Source organism: Orbicella faveolata, unplaced genomic scaffold (assembly GCF_042242905.1).
Source record: "Orbicella faveolata isolate gen_17 unplaced genomic scaffold, um_ofav_v1 contig_35, whole genome shotgun sequence".
NCBI lineage: Eukaryota > Metazoa > Cnidaria > Anthozoa > Scleractinia > Merulinidae > Orbicella > Orbicella faveolata.
In genome coordinates, this window is record NW_028301564.1 from 15,891,770 (window position 1) to 15,916,962 (window position 25,193).

Sequence of the window (25,193 nt, forward strand, 5' to 3'; positions counted from 1 at the left end):
CTCCATTGAATATTGTCAGCCAAGGAGTCCTGTCCCAGTCATGGTCAGAATCTCCTTCATCGTCAGTTGCTGTTGTAATTTTTCTTTTCTGCTGTTTGTTAAGACAACGACATCGATATCTGCAATGCTATGTGTTGTTTTCTTTCTTTTTGGAAAATGGGAAGAATTATAAAGCTAATACTTGGCATGCGTTAAATCGAATTAGAAGTGTTTAGCGTTTGAGAAGTGCACTAGGTTGACTTAGATCAAAACTGATGATTAAAAAAAATTGTTCACGGAATATATAACTACTGCATTAAAACGGTGATCCTCACAAAGACTATACTCGTTCATTGGTAGTTAACCTTGATGTGTTTGTTTTTGTCTTTACACATTAATTAATTTCGCTCACATACAGTTGTTCTCCTTCTGTTTGCTACAATACAATTCATATCATAGCGGCAAAATAAACCACATTTTCTCTTGTAGCGTTTATTTGGCAGTTAGACCTCAAAATAATGAGCACTCGTGGTGGTTGGCTTGGCTCGTCAGAAGTGTCCTAGAATCTGAGGCCTCTTTTATATCGACATTCCATCCAATTAAAGCAGTCGCAACCAGCCACGTTTCTAGATTTTTTAATCAGCTTGATTTCAATGATAACTGTACGTTAACTAACAAGACGAATGCATCGTTGGCTTCTCTTTTGGCATTTTTCGCCACATGTTGTTTAGTCGATATTTTATTTCGCGAATTGTTGGGCCGGAGAACCCGGTGGAATGCTGAGGATCAGCTTGCGATGGACGTAGCATTCCATCCAGGGGAATAGAAATACTCCTAGCCGCTTCATACTAAAGAAACTACGGTCCCGTATCGAGAGCTATGGGCCAGTCGGGCTTAAAGGAGTTCAGTCACGGTATTTTGAGTTATTTTGGCCAAGATGCAAGATGCCACACCGTTTAAAAGGCTTTCATGTCTTACTTTCCTCGGTCCGAATACCAGACACGATCGATGTGTTTCCAGACCATGCCATATCAGTTACTTCTCTGTACGACCGGATGGCCACGCTTCACTAATCACTTATTCTTATCTTTGCAGCCAGCTCGTTCAGAAGAACTCCGTTTATCACAAAGCCGATGAGTTACGTGGAAATTCTGTCTGTGAGTACGAGTGATGTTAATTGATCAAGTAATCCAATTATTTATCGTTATTTTTCACATAGCTTATTTAGGCTGTCACTGAGTGATATGAGGAACTTGTCTACTCGCTTATTCGCCCCTACCCTCTTAGGATACACATTGTACAGCCTAACCTCACCCACCACCCCCTGGAAAAGGCATGAGCACGTCTGCATCATGACAACCAAAACGCTGATATTGATGCCAAAACTCTACCGACTTTATGTCGAGCACCTTTAATCACAGTAATGGCCGCTATGTTGGTGTACAATACCGAGATTGTATAACATAGAGGGCAGATAAATACATCCTTTATAAAGCGCTCGCGCTACAAGTTATTTTCTATGGTGAATTGCGTAGAGCTGAACTTTTACTTCTGTCCACCTCGGCTCAAAGATTGTGTCGGAGAGCAGCTCGTAAGGTCTCACATGAATGGCTTGAAACCCTTTGAGAGAACAATAGAACAAAGCAGAAACAATGCCCCTGCTCACAAGCAAAAGAAATTACACGCTTAGGAGAGCTGCTGCACTTCTGCATAGCCGAATTTTGTTTTCGTAAACTTGTCAGCGCTTTCCAGGCCGGATCATTTCTCTCGTCATTTTCTTGTATTCCAAAAACTTCGAGACGCTGAATGAGGTGTGGAATGGCGAAAGGTATGAAACAAATACGTTCTGTTCTTATTTGTGAGACACAATCAAGTATCACAGTGGTTTTCTGCAATCCCACATTCTCTTGGCCGCGCGAACCTTGGCACCAGGGTAATGTCACCGCCACCTAATCTTCGTTATCAGTCCTCCTGTTCGGCCACCATCTTTCACGATCACCGAACCCACATCACCGAGGATCCGTGCAAACTTTCAGTTCTCATCCGAGTGCGATCGGGCGGAAAGCCACAAAAATATCCTGACTTCCTTCGGAAGACCTTGACATTTTAATCAGGCCATCACAAACCACACGCACAAAGGAAAGTATTTCAATTAACGTTCATATGACTACCGAGTATCGAGACACTGAAGTGGAGATTACGTGCACTTGTTGAATTGATTGCTCAATCGAACTTCAATGATCTCTGGGGCAGAATCGTGCAAAGGCGGCTGGGTTAAGATTCTATTTTGAAATTGAAAATCTCATCTTTCGATATTAGTTCAATCATAGCAATCATAATGCAAGAATTCACCGAATTGATCTGCATAAGCCGACTCTAGCCGACAAAAACAACTGCCGTCCGACACCTCTAGCAAAGCTTATGATTATTCTAATATTCCTTATCAAAACTGAAAGGAAGCACTAGTCCGTAAGACAAAAGCTACAAACCAGCGGAACAAGTATCTATATTCTTCTGCCTCGGGTGTGTTCGCTAATTATACACCTCTCTATGAACATGAATATTGTAAACACTTCACTACGGGTTAATAGCCACTGGCGTCATTAAAACACCACCAATCTCAACTACGACACTCGAACCAAAATAAACCAAACATTCTATTCCTACAAAGCTTAATATATGGAGTTATGTCGGCCCTTCATGTGACACTGTTCGTGACCGCGCAGGTTTTAATGCTAAGTGGCAGGGTAGGCGTAATGGTCGGATATCAAAACGCTTGATAGCATCGTTTATTATAGCTTTGCTTTGAGCGAGAAAGAAGGCGCAAGTTGCTAAACTCAAAAAATTCCTGTTGAGAAAGCAACAGTGGATGAAAGTATGGAGACGGGTCTGAAAAGAAGACGCCATATGGGAGGGACGTGGCTACTTATGTTAGACGTAAGTTAATATGTCTAATTTCGTATTTATAAATGTGCAAATCGCGCCGCCAGTTGACGGTCGTTTAGCCGCGCGTGGAATCTACAGAGTGGGTGAGGACAAAAACTCTCACGTACAAATAAATGACGAAGGCGCCAGAAGAAGTTCGAAAGAACTTGTAGATGGTTTAACTCCCTCCCCAGCAGGAGACAGCTTCGAACGTCCCCTCGTAGTGATAGGATTTTGGTAAAAAGCAGCTTTAAAACTGGTCTATTTATTCAGTTGGCGCTGTTTTTTAGTTTTTCTTCACGGCCACTTTGAGCGATCATGACTATCGTAAAAACACCGGAAAAGGTAAGGATGAAATGATTTTGTTGAAAAGAAAACAAACTAATAAGAACGAGTTATCCCCGTTCGATGAAAAGCATTTTGATGCAGTCGATTCATTTTCTAACAACACAAATTTGAAAAGAAAAGCGACCACGAATTTGGCAAAATTAATGAATAGAATTTACTAAGCACTTAGCAGAGCATTCTTTCACGCCGAAATATTAGTCGCTTCAGGTCACGGAGCAAACATTTGGCCATCAGTCCAAATATTACTATGATTCACAAGAAAAATGATAGTATATTACAACTGGCATTGCCGTTTGACGACAAGGAAATAAAATTTCCACAATAATTTGGCGTCCGCCGGATACAGCCTAAGGCCTTAGGACTGATGGATATACAGCTTGTTAAGATTGCGGTGGCCGAAATGAAGAGAGAATACAAGAATATGATTTATTGTCTCTCTGGCACAGCCAAGGTGAATTTAAAACTTTTCTTTGTAACAAGGTGTCTACAGTATAGAAGTACTGTTTATATACCAAGTAATTAAACGCAATAACGGAGTGATAGATGTAGCTTTTACACGAACTTTAGTCTCTCCAGTGAGGCATGCCAGGGCTAAGCACTGACTCTCTGCAATGGAAGTTTGACCCGAATGTTGTAGGAGTTTCTATGCGCTTGTCTAGATTCTCTCCATCACCTCAAAAATTGTCTCAACACACGTAAGTGGATTTAATATCTATTCCCGGCCTCTTCTGCCAAATTACAAGTGTCACCTGGCGCACTAGGGCTTTTTGGATGGCAATGCAAGGACACTGTCTGTACAACAATAATAATCAACAAAACAAGCAGAACAAAGTTTCTGAGTTGGTTACATCGATTTCTTACGGAAACTGGAGGGAAAGAGTTATACAGAGGCTCTTTTGCCTTCAATCACAAGCTTCTGAAATCGTTTCGTAGTACTGTCATTTCTCATTTTTCTGGCACGGTTTTCTTTTTAAAGATTGAGAATATCAAGTCGACACTGAAAAACCTCCCTTTTAATCTTGTTATTTTGACATGCCCGATCTAGATTTAAAACTTTTTATCATTGTTTCTTACTCTCTTTTCCGTTTTTCCACCACCAAAATGACTAGTTCAACTTAGGGAATCTTGAGGAACATGACAAACAGGGTTTTATTTTAAAAAGGCCTTCATCTTTTTTTCCTGAACGGAAGCACCAAGTAGTTGTTGAAACGTTGAATATTAGAGGCGTGAACTTTTCCGGACATGTACTATAATCTGTCTCTAAACGCAAGTCATTTTACATATTTTATAAAATTACACAATCATCGCGGTTTCGACAGAAAATTCTTTTTTCCAATCATCCACTCAAGCCGCCCAGTTGTTGTTTTCGGCCAGACTCAATCATTTAGAGGTTTCATTCCGTCATTTTTAGATCACATTATACGATACAGAATTTAAATCAATCTATCTTCACTGACCTAAGAAATGCGTCAAAGTGTACATGTACCTTTTTCACGTTCGAAAAACTGTGAAAGGTCTCGAACGCAAACGATTTATAGTTCCTTTCAGGCAACTACTGTTAGTTATGAGAAATACAACCTGTCGTCTTTACAAAGGTTGTAAAAGAGCACTGAGATTGAAATCTTATGGTTCTTAACCCTTACAATCCCAGGTGGAATACCACTATTTTTAAATGATAATTACAGACCCAAAGATCATACCTAATATACCATTTGAAAGTATTGTTTGTATAATAAATTAAATCATACTAACAGTCATAGGGGAGGTCACAGTTTGAATTTAGAAGCAATCAGGACCAGAAAACAAAAAACGTTTAAAACTATCTTACTCAGTCCTCCTATAGTTGCAGCTCTTGATGTGTGGGTTACTGTTAAATGTAAGGGTAAGGTTTTATGCTTTCAAAAGACAGATCTATCCAAGACATTACGCTGTTCAAATTTGATACAAACTAATCAAATATTGAACATGTAATCGCATTTTGTGCCACATGACACTCTTGGGAGGGGGAGGGGGGAGTGGGGGTGAGAGACTTAAACTAACAATGCACTGTGAATTTTAAAGTACCAACAGACATTGTAATTGCTTGCACTTGTTGAAAAATGTTTCTTTTTATTCCCAGATGCATTTTCCAACGGTATCTCGTACACAAATTTGCTTATTATTAGTTGCTTGTAGTATTCTTGGACTAAAACGTTCTGAAAGCTTGCCACTTTCGCTACTTTACACACTTCCCACTTTTTCTTCGTACTTTTATTTTGGTTTATTCTCATGGGCACGCCTTCATAACAGCACTTTACTTGAAAAACTTGAGGACAAAGCCCTTTGCCATCTGCTCGTCATATCGAGGCTGTTATTTGTTTTCACTGTTGTAAGACTCATTCATTCTCGTCCCCAGAGACCGCGCTCCTTTTGGCCAGCACAAAGACTCGCGACCTCTAGGAAGGTCCAATTTTCCGAGCACGAGCAGAGTAATCGTTTCGTATTCTCAGCCAATCAGATTGTCAGACTTGACTCTGAATATGCGTAGAGTGACGGGAAGTCCGTGAATCGCCGACTTCCGGTGTTGGACCAGCCCAGAGGTCGCGATTCTCAGTGCTGACCAAAAGGAGCGCGGTCACTGGGGACGAGAATGGGACTTATTTTGTTGTATGCACACCTTAACTGTATTTCACATTGTTCTTCTTTAATCAGCGCATGGAGGCTTCATCTCTTGAGGACATTCTCTCTTCTCCAAGCCCCGATACGTACTCCCCGACCGAAGAGAACAGTGAGGGGAACAGTTCGTCATCACAGGGTGCCTTCACGTATCCGGGAAGTGCGGACGAAAACGACAACGAGGTGCAGTAAATTAGAAAAACAAGCTGTTATCAGCGTACCCAAGTACACACGAATGCTCTCTTTAACCTACAAACATCAGTTCGTTTTAGAACGAAAAGAAGCGATACTTAGAATCGACCGACGTTTTGATGACTCCATGTCATCATTATCAAATTCAAAGTACATCATAAAATCAATTCTATTATCTACTTTGAACTTGATATGATGACATAGAGTCGTCGAAATGTCGTTAGATTTTAAGTATCGCTCATTTTTGTTCCAAAATGTTTTGCAAAACCTTACGTTATTAGAAGCATCAGTTCTCCTGAGGAATACCGTGCTTTTCGTTTTGTGGAAATTTGTATTGCGCTGTGTAATTTTGATGAAGCGCAAATTCTGATGTGGCGTGTAAACTTTGTGGTTGTGTGTATTGTGATGTTGTGGTTCCACTGTACTAGGTTTCACTGATGCATGGTCCCGTAACATGGCCGGGGGGGTACTCCCATATATTGATAGGGTATGGTTTTTGAAGTTCCCCGTCCTCAAATGGGGTATCATTTTTGCCCCCGTTGGTCCTGTTGGCATTGGGTTCCCGATGTGATCCTTCGATTGAATCAGCTAAAATTCCAGTGCAAAAATTCCCAGCCAAACGAAAAACAAATTCTATGTTTGATGAGTTAACTTTCAATGTTACAGAAACGAAATAAAGCGGACCCGTTCACGCCATTCTCCCTTGAACAGGGTGTCATTTTTCGGGTTTGTGCCTTAATAAGGTATCAATTTGCGTCTGCTTCATCCTTACCGAAATAAGGTCAGGGTATTAAGACCCTTCGCAGCACAGCTATCCGAAAATTACGGGAGTACTCCCCTTCTGTATTAGTTCCATTTACTTAATTGTATGTTGTGGGGGGGTCACATTCCATGCGTAAATACATAAACAGTGATGCATAATTTGTTTGATAAAATACAAGTCTGTTTAAAAAGTATAAGGCTGAGTGGTGCTACAAGATCCAATCACATATCATCAAAGGTAACAATTGTAAACCTCTACAAACTATTTGTGTATAATCGAAAATACCAAACTACTGAGTTTAACTATAACCAGGTTATAACGTCTTAGAAGGAACATGTAATTACATTGTTGCATCATTTCTGCTTAGTCATTAGCAGCTGACTCGTCGACAAACATTGCATGTTTTATTATTATTACTGATTTAACTTGAAGTTGATGAAGGCCCTTGCAGTTTTCGTCTCGAATGTCGGTTTTCGTGCACGAGCAAACAAGACAAAGAGTAAAAAAAAGATACAAAAAAAATATTAAATAAATAAGACAAGGAGTGGCGAGTGAGTTTGTAAAGCTCGTTTTGGCTTGTTCAAGTGAAAAGAAAAAAAAACATCCTAATAGTAACGAAGAACTTTAAACGTCCTACTTCTTTGACAAAAAGTTTCAGTTCTGTTGCGGTTAATAAAGGAGTTCAGTCACTGTATTTGGAGTTATTTTGGCCACGCAAAAAAATTACCTTTAAATTGAAGGAAACCTGAAAATAACAGTTTACTGTTATAGAAAAACACCAAAGAATTAACATTAAACCACAGAGGAACAAGGATGGTTAAAGATGGAGAGGATTAACAAGGACTACAAACGACGAACCTGAAAAATTTTTGTCTAAACTTTTCAAGATGTGCAAACCGTGACGAAGCTCTTTGAACTGTTGTTTAACAATAAATAGTTTCACTATTTACACGCTACCAAAGAAGGAAAAAATTATCATTGATATTGCGGCTCAATGATGGAGTGTAAGGAACGCAGGGCCTTCCTTGTAGAGTACAGGCCTTGCACGAGACAAATCCCAGGTATCTGAAAATATCGGCGTGTTTCTTCTCAAAGTTAAGACTGAGAAAAGTTTCGTTGATAAGCTTAAAATGACCAGCAAGTGAAGTCAGTGAACGGTAACATCTCTGGTTTTCAACTAATTGGCTGAAATGTTAACTTTCAATATTAAGAGCAGTTTTTCATATGAATATACACACATTGTAGACAGTTCGCAGGGAATGCAACAAAAAGGAGAAGTAGCTGTCTCAAGAAACCTGTAAAACTTAACCTTAAGTATACATGTAATAACAAATACGAGAAATTTGGCGCCAATTTTGATCACAATCGTATTTTTAAGTGCATAGGAATGCCATTTGCCTGTTCATGCGGCAACGCCTGCTTCGACTCTTATTGACCTTTTATATTGCTTAACGTGAAATGCTTTCATTTCAGGCGATTCAGACGCAAGGAATCGAAACAGAGGAAGACTCTACTCGGCGCGCAGGTAAGCCCGCATGTTTTTTTCGCACGTTGTTGCCTCTACGTAACTCAACATACGTCAACGTGTATCATGCCATCGACATCAACGGGTGTTATCTGACCGGCGTCCCCTTAGTGCCGCTGCGGATCTCGTCATAGCTCGCTCTTGCACGCAAATGTTTTAAACCTTGTCCTAAAACTTTTAAAGAGTTCAAGTTGTTGTGTCTACGTGATCCACGTTCTTGATTTACGATCCTACGTTAACGCCATTTCCTGTTCTGCTCCCGGGTACTTCAATCATGTTTTGATATCGATTTCTGTACGAGTACCGGCTCGAAATTGAAACGGTGCATTTTTGTGAGTCTGTAAGTGTGATCTGAAAAAGGTAAAGATGGCAACACCTCAGAAAATTCCTCTTTTTGAATTCAATCTACCCGTTAACTCTTAGGTTACGCTTATTTTATCGAATTTACAGATTTACACCTTGCGTGATACGGCAGTTATAACAAAATATTGGAAAAATTCCAGACATTTTTCTCCTTTGTAACTCAATTTCCATGTGATTAGTCCGTTGCAAAGATTGGACTGATCATTCATTCCCCTAGTGTAAATCGTAAGATCCAGTACTGAAGCACAACTCGAAGGAAAGTAATTTGACATTATTTAGAATGCGAGAATATAACGCTATCCTTCAATGTAAAATTGGGCGGTTAATTAATGATATTCTCCAAAGTTACCTAATGAGAACCCTACATGACTTCCTGATCTTAGCAACGTTCTCAGGCTATTAATTTTAGATTTATGATATAGAAAACATCCACACGAACAACGTCTACAAATGAATATTGTGCGAACCTTCTGAATCATAGTTTAGAGCTTGATGCACTTAGAATGATATCTACCATTAATTAAATCACACCTTGAAATCTAAGTTCGCCTAAAACTTTTTAAAACTAGTGCCCGGAGGGAGGGGGGGTACTCCCAGAAAAGTTGGGTGGGGGTGTGCGGCCCACTTCCCAAAACCCTTACTCTATTTATGACCAAAATCTGCGATTTTTCCTACCCTATTTATGACCTGGCCAAACATTCGATACCCTATTTATGACCGTTGCGGCTGGCGCAGTTGCCTTAAACTGAAGTTATGAAGGACTTTTGTTGACGTTCTTATTGATAACGATGAAAAAGTAGCTTCTTCTAAGAAAAATACCCAATTAAAGACTAGAGTGCTAAAGCCATACCCTATTTATAACCAAAATGGCCAAAATCGATACCCTATTTATGACTAAAACGGCTGAAAAACCCTATCCTTTAGGGCCTCACATACCTATATAGCCCATATAAGGGAGTACCCCGCCGGGAACTACTGCAAGAATGAAAATTAAGATATATATCTGAGTTATAGTCATTGTTAAAATAGTTTTGATGGTAGACTGGAGTTCATCGATGCAACAACTCAGGAACTAATAGGCTACCGTTTTCGCCAAGGAAAATTCGAAAAGAACTTGTGCGAGACTGTTCGATGTACGGTAAAATTGCGACAATTAAGGTGGACGGAAGCAACTGCAAAATCAAAAAGGCCATTAAAGTTCTATTTTAACCCATAATTGATTTCGTGCGGTTAAATAACTGAACGGCGTGTTGTCAATTGGTCTTAATGGCATTTTTAGAGGTGAACATTTCAATGCAGCGAATTGACCCGAACACGGTGTGCCTGGTGCGTAATCTAATTGAAGACCCGCGTACGTGACCCTCATAGCGATAAAACTTTCAGCTCTCTATTGGAAAATAGATTTCACCTCTTGCCACATTTAGTTTTTGTTTGTTTGTTTCGTCACCCCATTTTCGGGCCAGGAATGTGGACATGATTAGACGGAAGATGAATACACCAATATTACATTCCTGTGGCTTGTTCCTTTGTGTATCGTGAAACTCAAGTTCCGAATGTGCATAGCCGAAGTTGTGTAAATTGTAACCCATTCATACATAAAGATGAAATCCACTTAAAGGTTTCGTGTTTCATCGTAACGTTCTGTATAATTAAATTCAAATTTTGAACTGAGTGACTCACTCTGTCGGTCTGAGCTCTAAGCCATGTCCTATCTCAATTCTATAATATAACCCAGACTTCGCGGTGTACGGCATTGATACCATCACTTGAACATGGCGAAAATGACGCTTTTGAGATTGCTGCAAATCCTATTAGTCTTGAAAGTATTCACTTTTGGCTTTACTGGCAACTTTGCGAAGAATGATACTCTCTTGGCTTAAAGGCAGCCAGAGAAAACCTTTACAAATATCAGAAACCTGATGTGTGCGAATGTTAGTACCATTCAGGGTTTTGCCAGTTTTAACTAAGCTTTGTCAGCCGGAATAACTAGACCACCATGAAAAAATGTGACTTATTACAGCAGCCAAACCGAAGAATCGAAGGAGAACAATAACGCTGATACGACTCAAGTCACAATTCTATTTTACGAGGCTATCAGGCACATTTTACCCTCAAGTGTAACAAATTCTGAGTTGACTTTCTTTCGCATACTTGTTTGAAAGGTTAGGCTAAGTTTGCAAGGGTAAGGTTCAAGGCTCGTTTCTTTGTGCTTCTTATTCTTATGTAAACAATACTAATTTGGTGCATCGCCAAATGTACACAAAATATGCTCCGTATGTTTTCATTTAAAAATAATCTTCTCTAGCTTGGTGTTTACTTTACGATGTCAACCGTGGAAACCACCTGTGTTGGTGATAATTAACCATATGAACAGTTTTAAAGTAACTGTTTAGACCTTTGCAGACCAAAGGTTCGTCAAATCAGTGGACAAATTCAACTGGGATTTTTAAAAAAGAAAATATTTAGGTTACTATATTATGCAATATGTACTCGTCCTCGACACGTCATAGAAATTCCTTGTTTAAACCTGTTTTATTGTTTTATCAAAGGAAACAGTGACTTGACCGATAAAAAGGTTACTCCGCTGTAGATAAACGGTCCTTCCTTCCATTTCGCGATAAATACCCGACTCTGGCTCGATAATACTTTAGCTGTTTACCGTCACTACGGATTAGTACTGAGGCAGTCGCGCCTTATCTTATCTGTGGCTCTGTTGGCTCACTCGCTAGCCAATCACATCGCTCCTATTATGTTCCCAATCGCGTGCTCAAACATTTGGAATCCCCACTTATTGACAGATAAAATACCACCTTAGACCTTTAGGTGAAACATCATTGTCAACAGACCTCGGCCATTTTGTCGTAAATTTCCTCAGAGATAGTACTAGTGTAAAACCCAGTTGATTCAAACTCCGAAGCGAGATTTTAGTGTGGAAAATGACGAGACGCAACTGCCAGTTTCTAAAGCCACTTATACTGGGATGCTTTTATGGAAATGCAGGTATGAGACAACTAAGAGTTACTAACATTTTTAGAAGGCAGAAGTAGACAGTGCTCTATTTACACAAGATACACTGTATTTGGACTTTGGTGCATTATTTTCTTACACGCAGCGCAAATCAAAGTGCGACTTTATCCAATGTAGTTTATAAGTTTAAGTAAAGCCTTCGCAAGCAATATGGTTTTTATCACGCACCCATGCTATAACGATTTGATATTAGTCTTTGTACACCTGAATGGCTCTTTTTTTAGTCGCTTCGAGAAATTTGTAATTAAAGCAGATAGAAGGATAATCGCTTGTCATAACATAGACATGGAATTTTCTTAACATATTTCCTTTTCTTAACATGCTTTTTTACCATTAAGCTCTTCTTAAGTTGCATTTTTGTTTTCGTTCATTTTCTTACGTTACATAGGATCACAGTCTTTCCCTTCGCAGAAGTCGTCAGCCGAGTATTAACTGAGTCTATTCTTCCTGTTGTTAGAAGAGCCACAAAATGAAATCAAATATTTCTACATGGGAGGCGTGATCCACCGGCGTGCTTCGCTGCATGGGCATAAAACAAACCACTCAATACTTGACAGCAAAAAGCACAAACAAAGTGTTTATCTTGGAGTTACACATAATCTACTCTATACTTTAGTTATTTTCCCTATCTCGTTCGTATATGGACTTCATTGCTAACATACCAGCCTTAAGAATCACTTCAAGGCATATATTAAGCTCGGAGCAGACCGTTCAGCCAAGCACTCAACTAGGTGTAATTAAAATCAACTGCTAATTAACACCATGCATCCTCGGGTTTTTTTTTTAAGCCCCGCTCTCAACTGCGACGAAATCATGCAGAAAAATAAAACCTTCGTTCACGGTGATTTTTTTTCCAAGAGGGCTACTTTCTTTGAGTTGTCTTTACATTTCTTTTCTCTGGGGAGAAAAGAAGTACATTAGTTTTAGCGCTAGTGGAGATAAGTAAAAATAGATAACGAAAGAGGTCAGCGTTGAAAGATGACAGATGCAATTAGATCTGTTTATAGTTCTGCTCAGATGTAAACTGCTTTGCACGACAGAAAAAAACGAATTTTACAAAGTCTATAAAGAAAGTGTTTCAATGCAAAAGCCGTTAAGAGAAGCTAAAATGTTCTTCTCGAAGATAAGTTTAGCAATTGTTAATTTGATGAGCACCATATCAAAGCAAAAAAAAAAATCATTACAGTTATATAAGGTTTAAAAATACCAGGGAAATATTAATAGGAAGTTAATGAACAACGTATAGTTAAGACCGAAGGCTGCTATAACTTCATTAAAATGGACTGCGAACACGGAATTCTACTTTTTAGCTGTCTAGTACATTTTATAACTGACTAACGTGGTTTTCACGTTCGTAAAACATGTTCTGAGATGAAAATGTTAGTTCGACGAGTAAATTTCAAAATTGCTTCAACATTTCATATGTCGGTCTAGCCCCTTGTTCGCTTAAATTGCGAGAAAGCTGCTGATGCAAGATTAACTGACTCAAATAAATACTGATTATACAAACCTTTGACTAATAACGATTCTTATCACGATGCAAAATTGTGTCTCCTCCGAAAAACGTTACTCCAGAGTTTTGAACCCATGCTGCAAGCAGCGATTATTATTTTTCTTCGCAGGAATTTTGCCGTGAGCGTGACACGGTAGTATGGCATAATGAATTCAATTGTGTCAAAGTTTTCAACAGCTAGGAGATTTACTAAGATTAGTGTTATTTGAAATGGATTAAATGAACGTCTCCTGTCCGCAATGTTAAGGGAGCAAGGTCATAGCATTCATTTCCATTTCTTGACTGCTTTATTTCTTATGACGATCTTCCCATTTGATCATTTGAGAACTCTGAGCTACATAGCAAACAAAGGAAGTTCCTGTTTTCCTTTCCGGCAAGCTGAGAGAACGTGACTTTTTGAGACTTTCTGTTGGCCAGACGGCCACAAACCACGTCACAATTTTGCAATCTGTTCAAATCCAGCTTTCCTTGTATTCATTTTGGTGCTTACGCGAAACATGACTAAGTCGCCTGAAATAGCTTCACATGGTCCCTTTAATTAACCTTCACTTCCCTCAGCTTAAGGTAAGTTGTTTTCTGATAAATCTTGTTCGCTTAATTGGACTTCTTCACACCTCTAAAACGAATTCCACTTTAGCCAACTTCCTTTAATTCACATTGGCGTTGTCTGCTTTGCTGTAACTGTGTCAAAATCCCACGCTGAGTTTATCTCGGTTCCATTATGTTTTACTCATTAACGCGGGAAGTTTGACGGGTAATCTTTGGCCTCAACTGAAGTCCAGTCTACTGCATTTTGATAGTCCACAGGATTTAGGTATCGAGCTGTAATGCTCTCGATGCTTTGGTTGAAAAGATGGTAGGGCGGTCATGAACAAAATATAAAAATAACTAAAAACTCATAAGAGCACTCTTTAGCAGACTCAGGGTAGAGAACATGTTATTCAGTCATTACAAGAGGAGAAGAAACATAACTAGAAGTCGAAGAGAGTTACAAGTAGGGTTTCATGTTCAAATTAAAAAAATTTTTCAAACGTTGTTGTTTATGGTGATCAATCGCTTAGCTACACCTAGCTAGTTCACAGGCATGCCACTTAAACTGAAAGAAAGAAATATATCAACTAAAGATACTACTAGGCTCAGAAAATTCCAACTGGCGGGAGGCAGACCTAGAGTCTAACGAGAAACAACTTCAGCGAAATTGTCATAGCGAATGATAACATTTTTAATACCACACCCAGCTCCAAGTGGAGCCTCTGTTAAAAAATTTAACAAAAAATACAGAAAAAAACTAAACAGTACACGCGGACGTAATAAAGGGTTGCTCATCGGGGCCTCATTCCGCACAGACCTAAAAACCGATTGCCTGGAGCTGTTGGATTTTGCAGTTTGGCTCGTGGACTATGTCCTTCACTTGCCTAAGAAACAAGTTGCGTTTCTTGTGAAACTGTTTTGGCTTGCGATGTTTGTACATCTTAGTTAATAGAGCTTGCCCGAATGCAAGCCCGAAAATCCGTTTTCTTTGCATCCTGGAATGGTAAAAGTGATCCGTATACGTGTTTGAAAAAGTTCCATAGTTAAAAATACAGTTTTGAATTGGAACTTCTTCTGCGCACATAAAAATTTCCTAGCGTAAAGCAGGTGTTAGAAAACACGTCCAAGCACAGGCACAAGTTTCGTCTCGTTTTACAGCTGCTAAATCGCTGATGGTGCAATTTTTTACCCGGAAGTGGCAACATACGTGCTTCCTGGTCAAGACGTGCACACAGTTCTTGATGACACCAACGAAGAAAAACTCGTGGTATTTGAACGTTGTGAAACACATATTAAAAGGTGTTTTTGTACTATGCGGGAGTTAAGAAGGAGGAAGTTTAAAGACCCCTCCACAGTACGCGTCTCTATTAATACTATGCTGTTAACGCGCTGTTTGTCATGGCAGGTTTCTTCTACAATTTCTGTTGTCAATTTCGTGCAACTGATACACCAGGTTTTTAAGCTTCTTAGGGCTGATTTTATCATAAGTCATTAGTTCCTGTGTAAACAAGGAAGGTGTGCAGACAAAGACTGTAAAAAAGACAGTTACACGGACATCAGCCGCTTCGTTGCTCCGACAAATTAATTCATTTCAGGCACTGCTTTAATACTGGTTAATCCTACTCTGTGCACACTCTATTTTTTTAAGAATACATTTTATAGGCATATCAAGGCTGAAATTTGCGAAATTTTGAGATTAAACCTGAGGCTGAGATGTTGAAAAGTATACAGTTTTGTGTGTTGAAAATTTTAAAATTCAGTACAATTATTTGTTTTTGACTAAACCGAATTAAATTTGTTCTGTGAACGGCAAAACTAGCCATAAAAACAACAAAAACAGCATTAGCCGTATGTTCAATGCTAACAACATTTCTGAAGAAGTTATGTGTGTCACATCAGGCTTATTGTCTGAAGTCTGGCTCCAAAATTACTTCAACTCCGGCCATCTAGACACCAAACACTTCTAATTGATACCCGATACCTTCCAAAACAGAATTGTCATAAGCTATAATCTAAGAATATTCAGAAGGACCTTTCAGCCTAAAATCGGCAAAAAATAAGAATATTTAGCCTGGGCCAAATAAACAATATTCGTACAAAAAGAGTGTAACTCATTTCAGGCAGTGCTTTAATACTGGTCAACTCCACTCTGCATATCAGTGTGAATTGTGCAAGCACGTGCCACATCAATGTTTTGACTCTTTCAATTTCTTTGGATTGGGTGTAGAAAGATTGTGTGACGAACTCAAAGAGAATGTGCGAAGGAGGCTACAGCAAAGAAGTGCACAAGATTAAAAGTGAGGAACGAAAAAAATACATCTTACTTTGAAAAGTACTGCCACAGAAATGGTGCCCCATGAACGAATCACTCGCTAACGTTATTTCTAAAGGGCATAAGCTGCGTCTACCTCTACACTTGCTGTTAAAAAAGAGAACGCGTGATCGCAGGTTAGCAAAATCCGGGTCGGGAAAGTTGTCAAGTACTATAAAAATAGGTTATCGACGACAGACGATCAGACCCGCCTTTCTCTTTCGTAAAATACATGGACTCCCGGCGATAAAAGAAGAGCCTCGTGGTCTCATCATAAACACCACCAACAACAAAATACTCCTGTAAATACTGCTTAGTAGTTTTTCTTTGAATGGACACACTCATCATCTTCAGGGAGAATCGTATTATTTCAGGATTTTTGAGTGTTGACAGTGAAAATAAACGGGTTTAAGAGGTGAGAGAAACACAAGCAATCAACCGGTCACGGCTTACTTTAACAGGAAGATGAACAGTGTTTTTTTTCTGTAAGCAATAGAACAACATTCTTTGCGGTAGAACAACTTTCCCTCTGTTTGCGGTAAAACAACATTTCCTCTGCGTTAACATGTGTAAAACAAGTCGTTGCACCTTTTAGATTGGTCATCACGAAAGCATCTTGCCACGGAAACTACAACAGAATTAGCCTGAAGAATTCTAAATCAAACATGGAAATCTCTTATCTGAAAACCGTCTCGTTACCGACGGTAAGGAGTTAACGGGCCGGAGAGGAACAAAGAACGTTATCTTTAGAAACAGAAAAGAACAAGTCTTATATCGTGACGTCAGTGATTCTGATTGGGTTTCGTAGAGGATAAACCTGCGTTATTTGTTTCGAAGTTCGAATCAGATCATAACACAGGAGTAAAACGCGCATATCACCAAGAATCCTAACGGAGAATATCAAAGTAAAACTCAGCGTTAAGGCAAGCTAGTAACACTTGAAATATCTGTTATGTCTGGATGTGAACCCAAATTCATTGTTCAGGGTTACTTGTTAGTCCACTCCAGGACTGCCAAAAGCAACAGTACTTGTTGTGATCTCTAACAAGAAAGATTTGTTTTTTGCTATGACTTATCATTCACCCAGATCTTTAGTTAATAGGCTCTCTGCTTCTTTAAGTCTGAGAGCCAAGAAATACACGGGCGGGTATTTTTTTTTTGTTTTTGTTTTTTTTTAATAATTTTAATTTACAAAACACAGTTCTACAATACTTACGTTACTTACAATACGGGTCACTTATGCTGGCAATACAATACTCAATACAGTTCCTTACAGAAAATACAATTACTTGCAATACGGGCTACTTACACTGCTAACAATATAATACTCTACTTACGTTACTTGCTGTACATACAGTTACTTACAATACGTTATACTGTGTATCGACTTTGAGGAGGGAGGAGTACTTCTCACTAAAACATTTAATTAAGACAAATCTTCAAGCTTGTATTTAATGTGTAGCTTACTGATAAAATCCTGAATGGAGATGGCCAGGCTATTTAACTTCATTGAATAAATATAATGGCGCATAAATAAGGTGGTGTAGTTGAATTTCCGTATTATTGCCATGTCGTGGGAGCTTGCAGTAATACCGAACAAGGTCTCCTCTGTGGTAGGAGAAATTTGACACGCATTCACTTGGTTGAACCAGCTCAAGACTTTTTGGGTAAACAATTTGGTAAACATACATTCGATAAAAGAGTGCTCAATTGAATCTTTATCTCCGCAGTACGGGCGGGTATGTAAATATAGATTTTGTTTAGTCGTCTTGACCTTGCCTCTATTTTCACTTTTATCACTTCACTCTCCGATGGCTCAGTAAGACTCAGTAAAAATCAGTTCTTACATTGCGGCGGATGTGTTGACCGTCGTAAAATCAAGATTTCGTTTTTCTTCGAGCTATTTATTTTAATTAGCAAAAGCGGAACTGGGATTTTAGACGTTCGGCTATTATGACAACAGCGATAAATTGGGCGTCCACACTGACGAGAGTTAACTTTGCTTTATTCATCTTTTCCGTTTCTTCAAAATCTTTTTCCTTGTGTTACCTTTGTGCTAAGTTCTCCTTGGGTGTGGCATTTTTGTTGAGATACTCTTTCCTAACTTTTAATTTCCTGTGTTAAAAGCTTTTAGTACTCCTAGCTTCTCGAATTAATAACCTCCTTTTAAAAGATCCAAGTTTTGGTAATCGCGTTACAGCTTACAGTCCAGTCAGTAAACTTATTAATCGCCTAAAAATGTCACCGAAAGTCTTTCAGATGATCACCTAGATAAAAGGGAAAAGTTCCGTCCACCACAAAAACACTGTTGTTCGCAATGATAGGTAATCAATAAAATTGATTCACAGGAAAAGACAAATTCAACTATTTTAAAAGTCTTTGGCAAACCTATTTCCGGTTTTGTACTCCTTTTCTAGTCCGACAAAATCAACACACGCCACCCTGATTGAATACACGTCGAAGAAACAAAAGAATATCAGCAAAAACCCACTTGAACTTTGGCAAAGCGTGAATGTTTTCACGATTAGAGCAAAGGAAGTTTTCTCTCGCTGTAGCATGCGTATGCTTGATAAATTCTCAGAAGGATTCCTTAGTTCCGGTTTCATCTGATACTAGAAGAATGACGTCACTCGTGTGACTGACCTACATGCCCGCGCACGTGGAGTCGTGTATATAAGAGAGGCGTACTGTGATACGAGTCCTCAGTATTCTTTTTCAACCACAGAGGAATCATGTGTGAAACGAGTTTAGAGGAGAGCAATATGTTTGACAACGAAGTGTGTGATTTCCTAGACGCTACAATGGGAGTGGTGGCAGATTTTGCATCCATGCTCGCCAATGGTATTTATCTATTCAGTTCCTTTCGCTACTGTCCTGATTTTACTTCTACAGTTGCTTTTTTTAGCTTTCACTGCCCAGGTTCGCACATGTTATCAGAAAGCGTAGGAAGGACGGAAAAACGCCAAGGAAAATTTCAATGTTTTCACGTTTGTGCCCTTGTCTGACCTTTTCACTTGTGATCTCAGTGATCATGAGAACCTGAAAAACTATGTTACTTGTAATTTAAAATACGTAAATAACATTTTAACAACTAGGTATCCTAATTCCTATGGACGTGAGGCGAGATGTCAAATTTACGGGGTTTTCGGGAACAGAAGTGGCCTATTCCATGTTTTCGAATTTTCTGCCTTTCTAAATTTGAATATCCTTCCTCGAACCGCTGCTTTCCTGGTTTTCTCAAAGATGTTTGAACCCCTTGCTTGGGACAGGAAAGGAAAGTGGCGGCGACTTACAGCGGCCAGTCACATATTGATATTTCAAAACAGACCCTTGTATACTGTTGAAAACAATGCGTATCAAACAAAATATGGATATTAAAGATAGTGGCCAGCCAAATTCGCTGACACATCGAAAACTGGCAAAAACGTTGCTGAAACTGCCACGTTGAAAACCACAGCTTTGGCAACTGTGACTCCCACAGGTTTAACTTCAACCGTGCTACTTACAGGAAATCACATGCACACACGCCTGAAACAGCGCCTGAAAAAATAAAATATCACACGCCTTGGATGACGTCATTCGCAGAAAATGTTTTGCGCAACTGGGCAATATTAAAACGTCATATTAAAAAACCTCTCTGGTCGCCAATGCTTTGAAATCGAAAATTCTGATAGAATTCTGAACTCAAGCGAGCTATCTAGCAGTGAAAGCTAGTGAATCAGAGTGTATAATTTGGTTCCCCACCCTTAGCGATTAGTTCGATTGTGTCATTCTGTTCACAATAGGTGGTTATTTGTCAAGGCGTTGACATAAACAATACGTCAATCAAATCGGGTGTTCGGATAATTTCCTGGGGCCTAGTCTCCTTGGATGTGTCATTTTGGTTGATATCAAGCTGTTAGGTAAAATTTCCTCGAGGCAGAAATGAGCAGTTCTGTTCGGTGCCCCCGATTATATTGCGCTTTCGTTCAATATCTGTGCCGTGGTGGTTAATCTATCTGATGGCCATGGCGTTGTCTGACGGTGTTAACAGCGGTGGTGAGAACAGGCGTAAAATACTGCGACGATTCATGGTTCGCAAGAACAAGAAAGACACAATCAAAGGTACCACTGAGTAAAGTAAAATGACCCGAGATGTGAAGGAATTCAAACTCACATTGCTTACATTTTCTATTCTGTCGATTAACGTTGTCGTACTCCATTTGATATTTATATTGTGTTTCCTATGCTAGCCTTTGAATTTTGCTTTACGAATTTTCGTTTTCCGGGTGATCGGAGCACTCTGGAAGCGAAACCGAGTGACTTCAGGTGAACTGTGCCCGGAATTCTGCGATGCATTCACCTGGATCACAAATGAAATGTTTTGCTTTTCTTGTGGCAATTGTCTCAAAGAGGCAGTCCAACATGGAATGCCAAAAATTAGATTTTTTTATTGCGAAATTGGTGAACGATTGCCCACAATTGATTTTAATGTACTCAGTTAGTGGCCGGTCATCGAGGAGTTTATCAAAATCATGGCATGAGTAACATTCCATTCCATTGGCAAATTGTGTGACATCAATTTTTCATCTGAGGTTATACAATATCTCCCGCGACAAGAGTAGAGCAATGCTTTTCATGTCCATTCCAGCGGAAAGCTAAACAAAACCCTCCCAATTTATAAAGCCGCTTGCTTAGCAATTCGGAACCGGATGAAGTAATACACAGAGGGACTACAAGCGACAAACCACAGCCATTCATACATTCAGACTTTGTGGCGGTGCAAGCAAAACAAATACTTGATTTGAATAAAATCTGAAAGATAGTTCTCACGTGACGAGGGATGGATCTGTTTAGGGAATCCACTGTTCCGTTAAGTAAATTTCGATAAATTTAATCGAACTTTTACAGTCGAGATCGGCCGGGCTGTTTTTGCGTTTCTCGCCCCCTTCTTTCAGGTTTACGGCGGAGATTGTTTGAACAGAATGTTGTTCATTTCGCGCGCCAGCCATGCGTGAAATTACAAGTAAGTTCAAAAATCAGGCCTACATCGACTTCTCTCTGCAAAATCTCACCACTGTTTGGCGCGTTGTTCTCCTTAACCTACAATCAAACAAACATTTCTGTCAGTCACATGTGAAAAAGACCGGTCTTCGCCATTGTCCTTCAAGTGCCGATGATCTCTGTGGCGATACTGTTCCGCGCGGTGTCTTTAACTATTAATTGTTTTCGAGGACATGTACAGTAGGTTTCAAGATCAACATATCCATGTACATATTTTGCTTTTCATATTTCCTCATTAATCGACGACAAGATTTGGCCTGTGTTTGCCATGTCAAAGGTCCTGCTCTGTATTCTACATACAGACGTCTATTTCTAAGCGCAGCAAACAGAACTTGCTGCGAAAGAGGAAACCGCGTTCTAGCCGAGAATTTTATGGCTGGCATGGCTAACTGAAATCATTGTTGACACAAGCTTGTCCAGTTTGTTCATTTTACCTACTGTTTCGTTTTGTCCGGTTCGAATACTAGCTTGCTAAATCGTTTTCTATAACAGGGACTGTCGTCAAAATCCTCCTGGGATATTTTTTGAAAACAGCGGATGTTTTTTCTTGTGTAAAGTGTTGATAACCAGAATTCAGAGGGCAATAAATTTTCTCAGCATCGTACCAGACGCGCCAGCAAACATTGACAGTCAAGTGTCAGATCACCATGAAAACATAACAAATTTGATTCGGCATACTCTTCTGAATGTTGCCTGTGCTTTCGTGTGTATAATTTATAAAACACTCATACGAAACAGCAAAGAAGTAAACACCAAAACAGAGATAATAACCTTTGCAACATTTATGTTTCATGTGATTTTTTACGCAACCCCTAAACATGTTATTATGAAAGACGAACACCGGAAGCTGCCTGGTGCGATTTCCATCCAGGCAATCATGTTTGTACATTTTGTTGTTAGAATAGCTTGTCAACTATTTAAAATAATTTTGTCATCAGCACGGGTTTTTCATTGCAACACATGCTTAATTTTATTTCGACGTCCTGTTTCATTGTAGGAGATAAAATGTTGATTGGTTTTTGCAATTTGTTTAATAATTAACGTTATACCTCATGTAGATTTTGAAGGATGCTTGTTGTAAACTCAACTTGTCCTCTGGTTGTACACAAAACCAACGTTTGATATAATTGCTGATAATATAAACACTTTTTACCTTTGTTTACTAGCAGTCTGTGTAAAACTTTGTTAACTGGGTAAAATTTTGTTAACACTAAATTAGTGTTCTGTTTCTGATATTTGTCACCCATGGTCAGCTGGCTTGATTACAACATGGTCTATAGGTTTATCACTAATTAATATTCTATTCTTCTGATACGCAGAGTTAGAAGCCCTCGAGGCCTGCTACTGGCTTAAAGCTGCGGGATTTCCACAGTATGCACAGGCCTACGAAGGTAATACCATATAGCCGATACCATGATTAGTTTATCTGTTTCTGTAGCAGTTAAAATTCTGCAACTTTTGGAAATTTTGTATGCACCAGAAACATTTCTCACCCCCTACTGAACGTGTCATCATGCAAGAGTTTAAAGCAGTCTGGTTCCTTGTCTCTTAATTAGCAAGCCTTGAAGGTAAAACCTAAATTGATCACCTTCTGTATAACTCACCCACTTTCTCAGGACAGTGCTTTTACTGTTGGGCAGCAGCCTGTTTCATGACCATGTCCAATTCTAGTGTCTTGCAGTGTCCAGGGATCTGCACCATGTTTCCTTTAGACAACCCAGTCTCTTTCAATCACCTGTTGCCCTAGACCAGCAGATGGCTATCCTGTGTGATGCACCTGTTGAAATACAACACAAGTGTAAACAGTGGGAGACGCATTGGCCTCACAGTTAGTGCGCTAGTCTCTGGATCGAGCAGTCCAGGTTCAAGCCCTGGCCGGGGACATTGTGTTGTGTTCTTGGGCAAGACACTTTACTCTCACAGTGCCTCTCTCCACCCAGGTGTATAAATGGGTACTGGCAAACTTAATGTTAGGCGTAACCCTGCGATAAAGTAGCATCCCATCTTGAGGGGAGTAGAAATACTTCTAGTCACTTCATTCTACAGAAACAGGGATAAGCTCTGGCCTGATGGACCATGAGTGAATGAGTGACCAAAGTGCCATGATAGTTACCACTATACAAAAACCATTCCATAATTTTGCGAACCATTCAGAATGTTGTTAAATAGTCCAGTCAAAATAACAGTTGCTGCAGAAGTTGAACCAGTGATGTTGAAACTAGCATTAAAATGTGTGGTTCCAGCAAATCTCCATCCCCACCCAAGGATGGTTGTTGGAAATTCCACAAGGGAGGGGTCTCTCAAAAGCAAACATTTTTAAAGCAAAGTATGAAGCAGAAATGGAATTGACAGAGGAAAGAAGAAGTTGAAATCAAAACTTCCGTGGGAGTAGTGTGGATATTTTCTGGAACAACCCAATAGTTTACAAGAATCAAAATTGATTGTACATTTCTTTTTTAGATGGAAAGTTCCCAATTGACACAGCATCTGTCATTAAGGAGCATCACTTCCTTGATCAAGATTCCATCCAATCCTTGTACAGGTTGGTGACTAGTTTTAAAACTGTACAGTGTTTATGGTTTCCTCAAAGGAACGCACGACAAGATCATGTGCTCTTGTTTCAGTCTATTGATATCTTCCATCTCTTTTGTAGGCGTCTTCAAACACTCAATCGATGTGCAAAAATGAACCTGCATATTAAGGTATTAAATAACAGCCACTTTTTGTCCTATTCATCCTTGAAAACTTGATATAACGTTTTTTGCAGAATAATTATTTTGTATCTATCTTTCCTTCATCTGAATTTAACTACACAACATTTTCAAAGTACTGTAATAGGCCAGTTGATAACTTGTACTCATCAATACTGTCAGGGCATATTCAACTTACATTCCCAGTTGACAAAAAGTAGCACAGGAATCACAGATTTTCTCATATTATTGTTTGAACAGAGTGATGGTTATGACTCAGATGAGGAAGACCTGATTGCACTAAGTTCACGCTGGAAGCTTCAAAACAAGAATCGGCGATGGTCAAGTCGAAGGAATGGTTCACCTTCACTTTCAAAAGGAAAGACTCCAGGGTTAAGCAGTTCACATAATGGAATAAATTCGTCATTGAACAGTGTAACAAACACAAGGCAAAGATCTTTCCATAAGAAAGACAGACTTGTACCAGACCAATTGTCACCTTTTTCACACTTGGATCTATGCATAACACAAGGGAGAGCAAGTGTATATGATAATTTATCTCCAGCACTGAGTGTCAGTACACCTTCAATATCGAATGTCGGCAAAGACCTCAACAAGAACGATGAACTAAAACACTCAAATAGAACTCAAAAACGAAATCTTACTAGTAGTGATTTGGGACTAGAAAGTTATAGTGCATCTTCAAATGAGGAGCTATCTGACTTAGAACGCGATGATGAAATTGATGATTTACCAGGAGATTTATCAATGCTGCGGTCAATCAGAAATTCAGAGAGACAATGCAACAACGATATGGCACCATCGTCAACAGTAACAAGGCCTAAAGTACGGTGGCACAGCTTTGAGAAAACTTCTAAACCTGACATACGTGTTATGTAAGTGTAGCATTTTTTTTGCACTGAGGCCTTGGTGGTAGTTAGCAACACTGAGATTCCAGTTTAGGAAGATTAAAATTTCATGTTTTATAAACAAATAAAAGCATGAATAATGTTATTACAGTTGGATGAAAGCCAACAGGATCTTGAGGCAGATTCAGAAACTTTACCTGTTATTTGTAATAAAACCTTATTTTGTATGACAGAGAGCAAGAAGTGACCTTAACTGATCAAATTTACTCTCCTTTTATTATCATGCAGGTCTCCAAAAATCTGTGACCTGACAGCAGGACAGCTAGCTGTTCTCAGAAAGTATTCACTTTTGAAGCTCACAGCACTAATGGAACGACACACTCATTCACACAGAGGCATGTGGAACTGGTAAGATGGCTGATCTGACTTACTATGTCACCAACACCATTTGTCTAACAT

The 25,193-nt window shown here is 39.3% G+C and overlaps 1 protein-coding gene and 1 long non-coding RNA gene across 10 annotated transcripts in view; one reads left to right on the forward strand and one right to left on the reverse strand.

The window, feature by feature from the left end:
* Positions 1-22,953, reverse strand: part of LOC149103489 (uncharacterized) — a 33,888-nt gene extending 10,935 nt beyond the window's left edge. The window contains exon 1 of the long non-coding RNA XR_016201880.1: positions 22,780-22,953. This is a non-coding gene — a long non-coding RNA (uncharacterized LOC149103489). The remainder of the gene's footprint in view (positions 1-22,779) is intronic.
* LOC110040233 (stAR-related lipid transfer protein 13-like) overlaps positions 1-25,193 on the forward strand; it is a 40,810-nt gene that overhangs the window by 8,134 nt on the left and 7,483 nt on the right. For 3 of the 9 annotated variants that reach the window (XM_089273013.1, XM_089273012.1, XM_089273017.1), the window contains 8 exons: positions 1,075-1,136; positions 5,944-6,090; positions 8,336-8,387; positions 22,495-22,566; positions 23,636-23,717; positions 23,829-23,877; positions 24,127-24,761; positions 25,023-25,142. In XM_089273013.1, coding sequence (XP_089129139.1) covers positions 1,075-1,136; positions 5,944-6,090; positions 8,336-8,387; positions 22,495-22,566; positions 23,636-23,717; positions 23,829-23,877; positions 24,127-24,761; positions 25,023-25,142 — 1,219 coding nt within the window. Of the gene's footprint in view, positions 1-1,074; positions 1,137-2,476; positions 2,917-2,967; positions 3,250-3,497; positions 3,704-5,943; positions 6,091-8,335; positions 8,388-11,580; positions 11,751-19,987; positions 20,237-22,494; positions 22,567-23,635; positions 23,718-23,828; positions 23,878-24,126; positions 24,762-25,022; positions 25,143-25,193 lie in introns of those variants that run through there. The other 6 variants (XM_089273018.1, XM_089273015.1, XM_089273016.1 and 3 more) reach the window with 6 other exon arrangements.